General features: G+C 48.6%; 1 protein-coding gene across 2 annotated transcripts; it reads left to right on the top strand.

Moving 5' to 3' along the window:
- TRIB1 (tribbles pseudokinase 1) lies at positions 1 to 5,493 on the top strand. Of its 2 annotated transcripts, none has more exons than XM_072851900.1 (3): positions 1 to 431; positions 867 to 1,159; positions 3,251 to 5,493. In XM_072851900.1, exons 1-3 carry the CDS (start codon positions 129 to 131, stop codon positions 3,717 to 3,719), a joined length of 1,065 nt encoding a protein of 354 aa, XP_072708001.1. In that variant the 5' UTR covers positions 1 to 128; the 3' UTR covers positions 3,720 to 5,493. The 2 variants fall into 2 exon arrangements, with proteins under 2 accessions (XP_072708001.1, XP_072708002.1); XM_072851901.1 differs by having other exon boundaries at positions 292 to 431; positions 848 to 1,159.
- Positions 5,494 to 9,028: the final 3,535 nt, after the last annotated feature.

Genomic DNA, 9,028 nt, shown 5'->3' with positions numbered 1-9,028 from the left:
ACTACTTTAGCGCGGAGTCGGCAGCAGATGGTGGACACGGCCCGAGGTTTCGGCGGCGGGGAGAGCGAAGGGATGCGCCAAGCCCGCACCGCCCGCCTCTAGCTCCGCGCCCGCTCCCGCTCCCCTCCATGAGCCGCCCCGCGTCCCTCCTGCCGGCCGCCCGCTGCCGCAGCGCTCCGGCTAAGCGGCTCCAGCCTCTCCACGACGGCCCCGCCGAAGAATCGCCGGCCGCCAAGTGCCCTCGCCTCGCCGACTGCGGACCCCCGGATTGCCTCAGCGCTCCCGGGTCGCCTTGTGCCCCCGCTTCTCCCGCCGGTGGGGGAGCGGCGGGTCCCAGCCTGATCGCCTCTTACCTGCTGCTGCCGCTGGCCGAGCGGGAGCAGGTGTCCCGGGCGCTGAGCGTGAGCTCCGGCCGGGAGCTGCGCTGCAAGGTGAGCGCGGAGCTCCGCGGGCGCGGATGGGGAGGATGGGGGGGGTGGTGGGGGGATCCTGCCGGTGTTTCTGAGCCCCGCGGAACCGCTCGACCCGGGGAGAGCTTTGCAAAACCTCCTCCCGCTGCTCCCTGGTTAGAAACGCCCGGCCTGCCGCCGCCGGTGGGGATTTACATGTGCTGGAAGTAAGCTGGAACTCCGGGTTACCTGGGAGTACCTTCCCCAAAAGGCTTTGGGGATGGTGGTTTGTTTTATCCCCCCCCCCCTTCAGTATAAAATGAACAGGAAAGGGTCTCGGTAACCGCTTTGAACGGCAGTCCTGCCGAGCCCTGGCTCCCCTCCAGCTCCCTCGTCATTGTTTGGGGAGAGTCGCTACGTGAGCGGCTGCTTTCAACGCCCTTGAGAATGAATTTTAGTTTAATTTCCTCTTTACAGGTGTTCCCCCTCAAACACTACCAGGACAAGATCCGGCCTTACATTCAGCTGCCGTCACACAGAAACATCACCGGGGTCGTCGAAGTCATCCTTGGGGACACCAAGGCCTATGTGTTCTTTGAAAAGGACTTTGGGGACATGCATTCCTACATGAGGAGCTGCAAGAGGCTGAGGGAAGAGGAGGCTGCCCGGCTGTTCAAGCAGATCGTCTCCGCTGTAGCTCACTGCCACCAGTCAGCCATCGTACTCGGTGACCTCAAGCTCAGGAAATTTGTCTTCTCTAATGAAGAAAGGTAAGCGGTTGTCACCAGCCAGCCCTGGGGTGAGTGGGGAGGGAGGAATGCCACATCCAGAGACGCAAAAAGCGTCCCAGGGAGTGGAAACGGCCGTGTCAGCCGGGCATCACCTGCGAGCGATCCGAGTAGGTCCCCATCACATGTGTGTAGTAGGTCATGGATCTAACCAGTACGTACTTACTCTTAGTTAGATCTCAACTGATAAAAGGGAGGAAGCTCTCTGGGAGCTTCCTCTCATTCAGCAGAAGTTTGGTGAAACCCGCTGGTAGACAAAGGGACAATAGTTTGGATGCTCGTTAGTGCCAGAAGATGTCATGTGTGCCACTCATTCAGTGTGAAATGAATAAAAGGCAGAGAGAAGGAGAGGAGGGAGGCTGAGGCACGGGGCTGGGAGGGGGAACGGCCCGTCTGAGGGATGAGGAGGTGTGAGGAGCTGGTCCATCCTCATGCCAGGGAGAGCTGCCCCGTGGCAGAGCTGCGGTCGGGAGAGGGGTGCTTGGGAGGGGTCTCCTCGCTGAAATCTCCTGCTGATCAGGGTTACGCTGCTACCGAAAGACTGGCCGTGTCCTTTCAAGGCTTTTATCCCTCCTCCACTACTGGTGGTGGGGCTTTCCGTGCCCCCTGTGCCCACGGATGTGGGCACGCACAGGAGGGAAGGTGGGACACAGTTAAATATTGCCTTGGGAATCCTGTACCGAAGAAAAGCACCTTGGTAAAACTTAGCCTAAAGCCTAGGTTTATAGAAAGGAGATTCAGAATCTAGTTGTTAAATTTAAATTAGGGAAATAATTCAGTATTTCCCTGGAGTGTTTGCTGCTCTTGTAGTGCCTCACTGCATGTGGCAGAGCCAGAAATACATTTTTAATCAGCAAAACTGACTCTGACTAGCTGCTTATCCCGTGGAAAGCTAAAAAACCAAGTAAAAGCTGTAATGGAGTTGTGCTTAATCTGATGAAACTGGAGGTAATATTACTGAAGCAGAACAAAACACATTTTGGTTTTATTTTTTTTTAACTGGGCTAACGTTTCTTCAGCATATCGTTTATAAATGTGATAAGAAAATTAATCAGCGCTGCCCCTCTTAAACAGAAACAACCATATGTTGACATGCAAAGAAAGTAATTCCTTTGAAGGAAACTATTGCAGCTTTTCCCGCCCATGAGAAGATGAAACATTTGTTGAAATGTTACATTGCACACAGTCTCGCTCATTTGGAAATAATGCGTTGCACAGGCGAGTGTCATGTGCATCCCATTTGGCAAGAAGAGGGTTAAGCAATGGCAGGCAGACTCGGGCTCTCCGGCACAGGTGCAGTTTCAGGGCTCCCGCAGCCAATCCCGGGCCCACGGTTTGCGTTGAGTCATATTTTCCGTTTGCAGAACCAATGGGTATTTGGCGAGGTCACGCTGAGGACAGGCTGCAGCCAACGCATCTACACCCCAGCGGGCTGCAAGGCAGCGCAGAGCCCTTCCCGGGCGAGCCCATGGCTTCCTCGCTGATGACAAGCTCCCCTTTCCCCCCAAAACGGGAGGTCGGGGTGGACCCACCTCCACCCGGGAGGTGACGGGTGCGGTGGTACCCTCTGGAAAGGCAAAAAGAATAATAATTAAAAAGTAAAATACAAAACTCGGGAGAGCCGATGATTCCCGCAAGTGTGGGAGGGAGCTGGACTTTGCGGTTTGCAAAATCACACAGCTGGACGCTGTTTGCTCAAGCCTGAACCGCAAATAGCGGCGTGTGCAATGCGTTGTAGCTGATTAACCCCCTGCAGTTGCAGTGCAACCTGCATAGATAGAAGGTGACTTGCTGGTGTTCCTCAACAGCCCTCTGTGCTGTTAAAATCCCTGGTAAATAAAATAAGCAGGTGTTGCTGAGTGCCTACCTGATGCACATAGCTGCGCTCCCATTGCACAGGTGTGGGAGTCCAGGCAACTTCTCTGCTGCAAATTAAAAAGTGTTTCCTCTCCTTCTCTTTATGCCGATGCGAGAAGGGGAGTGGGGATTGCTGTGGCGGGGGGGCTCGCTGGGCTCGCTTGTGCCTGGGTGTTGCTATTTCTAACCCGTGGCTTCCTCTCCTGCCCTCCCTAGGACTCAGCTGCGGCTGGAGAGCCTGGAAGACACACATATCATCAAAGGCGAAGACGACGCACTCTCAGACAAGCACGGCTGCCCGGCGTACGTCAGCCCTGAGATTCTAAACACAACGGGGACTTACTCTGGAAAATCGGCCGACGTGTGGAGTTTGGGAGTGATGCTCTATACCCTGCTGGTGGGACGCTATCCCTTCCATGACTCGGACCCTAGCACTCTGTTTTCCAAAATCCGGCGTGGACAGTTCTGTATTCCTGACCATGTCTCCCCCAAAGCCCGATGCCTCATCCGCAGCCTCCTGCGGCGGGAGCCCTCTGAAAGACTCACTGCTCCGGAGATCTTGCTTCACCCTTGGTTCGAGGCAGTCTTGGAGCCTGGATATACAGACCAAGAGACGGGAACTTCGGATCAAATTGTTCCAGAATACCATGGAGACAGTGACGATATTAGTTCCTTCTTCTGCTAACCCTGAAATCTCAAAAAACTTGGCAGTTCTCACCTCCGGCATCTTCATAGGGTTTCATTTTTCCACGTTTGCAAACTCAAAAGCATCTTAAAGTGCCAGTATGGTCAGAAAAGTGACCTTGTTTAAAATAAACGCCAACCCATAGATCTCCACTCCCTGAGCGTACTCAGAGTTTCATCCTCTTGTTCTGCCGGTAGGTCCAGCCCGCCGGCCCTGGAGGACCCGTGCAGCTTTGCGAGAGCCTCCTGGCTTTTCTCCTGCCTCCCGCATTCTCCACCGGTGTAACTGGCTGCACCTTGGCTGCAGTCTTATGGCTGGTGAGGTGTGAGACAGAAAGGCAGCCCCTTCTGCTTTCCCATGGTAGCTACGAGGGTGCGGAGCCCTGGCTGCAATGCTTAGGGGGCGGGGGGGCACGAGGCATGTCTCTAACTGAGCAAATCTGACAGAAATGGGTAAAAAGGGGCATCGACACAGCGTGTCACACCGGCCAGCTTGCAAAGTAGCGTTCTGACTGTAAGCGCACTTTAATGAGGGAAGGAGGTCTTCGCCGGCCACGGCCAGCCGCCTGCTCGCTGCTGCTCCTCCAGCGGATGTTGCTTTCAGAGGCATGAAGCTCCTAGATCCACCCATAACACAAATCACTGCTGCGGCTCTTTGAGGGAGAAACCGGTGGATCTCCCAGCCAGACCCCCTCTGATTCCATTGGCTGACTGGCAAAGCATTTTAAATAGACTGAAGCCTTGTGTTACCATGCTGTAGCCTATATAACTTTATGCCCTCAGCGAGCTTGTCAAGTAGCAGGTCTCGTTAGCTCCGAGTGCCAAAACATATCCGTTTACCAAACCGTAACACTATTGGCTGGGGCGCCTTCCCTTGGAAAACGATAAGGGGTATCTTGTACAGTACATGTAAACACGGTCGTGTTTTCCTGCAGCCTCAACTCTTAAAAACATCACATCCCCTCTCCTCTTCCTCCTCCACTCCCCAAAAAGTTAGTCTTAAGAGTAAAATCTCCATATGCCCTTAGTTGATTATTCAGGTATGTTGTTCGCTTCCAGCTACATTTTTTTTTTTCCCCTTGAATTTTTTTTTTGCATGATTATTCGTAGTCTTTCCAATGTGCGTGGATAATGAATATATCTAAGTCATTAGCTTCCTGGGTTGGGGGTAAGTAAAGCTTAGTCCTGCCTAAAATTTCTGCTTTGTTTCACATTTGTGTCCAGTGGCTTATGCAAAGAGATGTCCATTTGCGTTAGGCGAGAACGCGGCTTCTGAAATGGCCGTGGGCTGGGTAACTTACGTCCCTGACGCGGCACAGTTTGAGCGAAGTCATTTTAAGGGTAAACCCCCAGCAAGCTGTAGTCCCACCACGCGTTGCGAGAATACCATGTATACCTCATGGACTGTGTACTTTGTACATACCTTACTGTTTGGGGTTTTGTTTTCTTGTTTTGTTGTACCTTGTTTGTCCTAATAAGAAGTGTCGAAGAGCAATTTAATGTGAATTATTGTTGGCAATACTAACTTGACAGAATCATGAGCATTAAGAGCAGGGCGCTACAGCTCTCCGTTGCACTAAACCTCTCATGATTGCTTGACATTTGTATCTGTGATACAGTTTAACCCTTCTATGAAAAACAGTACATTTGTATATATTGGTAGAAACCTCTGCCAGAAAAGCTAAAAACACTATGTCCAACTTGTAAATATGTATATGTACATGGAAACCTGGATGATAAAGTCTGACTTGTAGAAAGTTTTAATAAACTTGGTTTCATAATGTTTGTCCCCATTTCTTGCGGTGTCTCGAGGGGAACGCAGCTTGAGTATGTTTGGTTTAATCTTAAAAAATGGGGTTTGGCCTCGGAGAGGATCAGCTCATCCACGGTCCCTATGTGTGCTCATTGTGCCTGAGCCGCCGGGGCCTGAGCCCTGACTCCCCCTGCTCTGCCTGGGGTTGAATGCCTATGGATAGGAGTGGGGACAGGGGGGTGGAAAGGGCCTGAGATGTCCCCGGAGCTACGTGAAACGGGGTGTCCTACTCATCTGATAAACAAGGGGGAGAGGAGTTACAGCTTTAGAAACCCTATTGCTTTCAGCACGTGCATTCATTTCCATCTGTGAGGCACGAGCAGAAAATGCTAAGGCACCGCAAGGCTGTCACCCTGCACCTGTGTGCGTGGCAATGTGATGCTCGAGCCAGTGGAAAATCAGATCTCAGGTGTCTAAAAGTGAGTAGCCAGAAGCAGAGGCAGTGTTTGACAGCAGTGGCTTTAACGGGGAGCTGGAGCCAGTGGGCAGGGGCTTGACCCTGCTGCCAGCAGGCAGCACAGAGGCCACCCGGTGCTCCCGTTAAAAATGAAGGGAAAGATTATTAGAGCTGCTTTTCTTCGTGGAGAGAAGAGAGGAGTATAAATAGCAGCAGTATCAAGGTTAGAGAATGTGCTTTCCTGAAAGAGATCAAGCCACCCTTGTAATCCACCCGAGAGCGGTGAGATCATCGCTCACAAGTAGAGAGGAGGAGGAAGAGAGTCTTGATTTTTATTTATACTTTGCCTCATGTTTAACTTTGTCCTTTTGCTTGAAATCTGTTCACCAGAGCAATTGCTTCCAGGCAGCTCTTTGAGCAGGAGCAACTTTTAAACAGGCTCTGCTTTTAGAAAGCGAGTGGAAAGAGAAAAGGAGGGAATAGGGACCTGGTCAATGATAAAGCAAAGTGCACTGACTTTCATTAGGCACCTTGACTCCCACTCTGAGAAACCAACAATCTGTGCAGTAAGCATATTTTCTTAGCACTTGCTGAGTGAATGTCAGACACCAAAATATCTCAAGTTACTTTACTGATGTTATTCTTACAAGACTTGTAAAAATACATGCGCCACATAGCCTGGCTGATTAAATTACCCCCTGCCCTACCATGCTTTCGGGCTTGGACAGAAGCCCTGATGCATCCTTTTAAAACAACTGCAGGAGGTTCGTGCTTTGGTGAAACCTTGAAAACTTTCAAAACACTTTCTTTTTTTTCCCCTGCAATTAAGTCGCCCTGAGTAGGTGAATGTGTAGGTCATCCCATGACTTTATTTCACATGAGCTACACTGTAGAGCAATTAAAATAAATGCCAAATTTTAGTAACATCTGCAAACAGCCTCTGTGTTGCTTTAGGGATTATAATGCAACATCCGTTTGTACAGCAGAATAAATTGCTATTGCTTCGTAACCCCATCGTTTGTATTATTGTATACAAAGTTTCAGAGCATGTTGAAAGAACCAGCATATTAAGTGATTAAACTTTGATGGTAGGTGTGAGAACTTTGATTTATGCAATGCATACATTTCTTTTTGAGAGCGTCATAATTTGCCTATTTTTTAAATGGTCCTTTTGGATGAGGACTGTCTGAATCCCTTACGTATTTCTCAGGCTGGTCACCATTTTCATCTTGAAGTTGCAAGATATTGCTGGCCTCTCTGAAAAGTTCTGGGAGGCTTCAGTCCTCCTCTGTTTGCTGCTGAAAACACACAAAAAAATGAGGTTTTTCACTACATCCCGGGCTCCCTCCTAAAACTCCATCCATCACACTACCTCCCAGTCAGGATAGATCTCACATCCTAGGTAACATATTTTTATCAACTCTTGATACTTCAGCTGCATTTTAGGCATCAGTTCAATAATTTTCTTTTTAAAGTAGCACAGCAGAATTTATTAACCAGCTTCCTCTTAAAGCGCCAGGTAAAACAGCCAGCTCAGCAAGCTCAGGTTTAAGGTCAACATCTCTTTGCCAAGCAGGTGATACTGCTGAGGTTATTTGCAGTTAATTAAGAAGGATTGGTAGAGGTTCACTTCTACCTATGCTAAAAAGAGCCCTGATTTTAGGAGAATACCTTCAAGTCAGTCAAAGGCACTTCTTCGCCAATGTATTATTTATGAAAGAAAAAGGGGAAAAGAGTGATTTTTTATAAAGATGTGCAAGATGAAGATTCATTGTGCTTGGCTGGATCGCAAAGCCTGTGCATGCTCTTCTCTAGCTCTGCTTTAATGCATTGAGGGTAGGCCTGAGAGGTAACTTGAAAAACACATTTTATTCAATCAGTGCTGAGTGCGTTCTGTCAAGCACATCTCTTCAGATTATCTCTTTATACAAAAGCAGATTTTTTCCCCACTTTTTTTTCATGCTGTTGCATTCTGTCAGGGAAAAATCCTAATGTTTAGTGTTATGGCGCTGCACAGATTTAGCAGCACAAAGAAATATCCTATGCAAATGCTTCTTACAAATACAATATTTTCTTAGCGAGCATTGAGAAGAATAGCTTGACATATAACCACAATCTGAATTAATCCCTTGCAAAAAATGGCTTTGTTAAATGCAACATCTCTGAGAACTATTGTTGGTAAAAGCACTGTGAAATTTGCAACAGTTCTTACCATGATTCCTCCATAACTTGCAAAATCCTGGTCTCCAGGTGAAATTCAGAGTTCAGATTTCAGCCAGGGTCAATTTTTATTGCAGCAAAATGACAAATCCTTCAGGATATGAGTTCACAGCAGGAACTTTTTTTTTTTTTTTTTTTTATGAAGCCAGCTATTTAGAAAATGCCTTAAAGAAAACTCATTAGTTTTCATTGCACTGTATGTATTTATTTACAGTATTTAACCAGCTAAACAAGCTAATGTGCAGCACTTCATTTCCTAATTTGGCTTTGAAGCCAGAGCAGCAGAAGTATCAATTACATTCTGTCAAATGCAAACATTAACATAACTGTATGAAGCAATCATGTTTCTAACAACAGCAAGCACTGCCCAGAGGACCAAAATAAATAAAATTCATAGAGCAAGAGGTAACGCTTTTCTTTATGGCAGGATTAGGGCTGGCGAGCACCCGTGTGCTTTCCTCTCAAGGGACGTTTGTCCCGCAGGGCTGCGGAGGCAGCTCCGGCGCTGAAATGCAGGTGATTAATAAGGCACTTGCTCACTGAGGGCACGGTCTCATCACAGCGGGTGGGGATTTCTGCATGCAACTCCCACTGTTATTAATGGTTAATTAATGTGTAATTTGCAGAAAGAGATGAAACTGGGACCTCGGCGGTGTGTTGTGAGCATACACGCGGGCTTATCATTCGAAGAAATATCAGGGTGACACGAAGGGTGGATGACAGAAAATAAGTGCGGCATGAATCAGCTGCCCCGTGTTTATCATACGGCGCTGTTGTGGGAAAACATTCACCTCCACCGACTACTGTCTCCTGCCAACAACAAAAGTCGAGTTTGATAAATTGTTAGTGGAGATGTTCTCAGTGGCTTTGCTTAGATTTT

This window comes from Ciconia boyciana, chromosome 2 (assembly GCF_034638445.1).
Source record: "Ciconia boyciana chromosome 2, ASM3463844v1, whole genome shotgun sequence".
Classification (NCBI taxonomy): domain Eukaryota; kingdom Metazoa; phylum Chordata; class Aves; order Ciconiiformes; family Ciconiidae; genus Ciconia; species Ciconia boyciana.
This window is presented reverse-complemented; position numbering and strand designations above follow the sequence as displayed.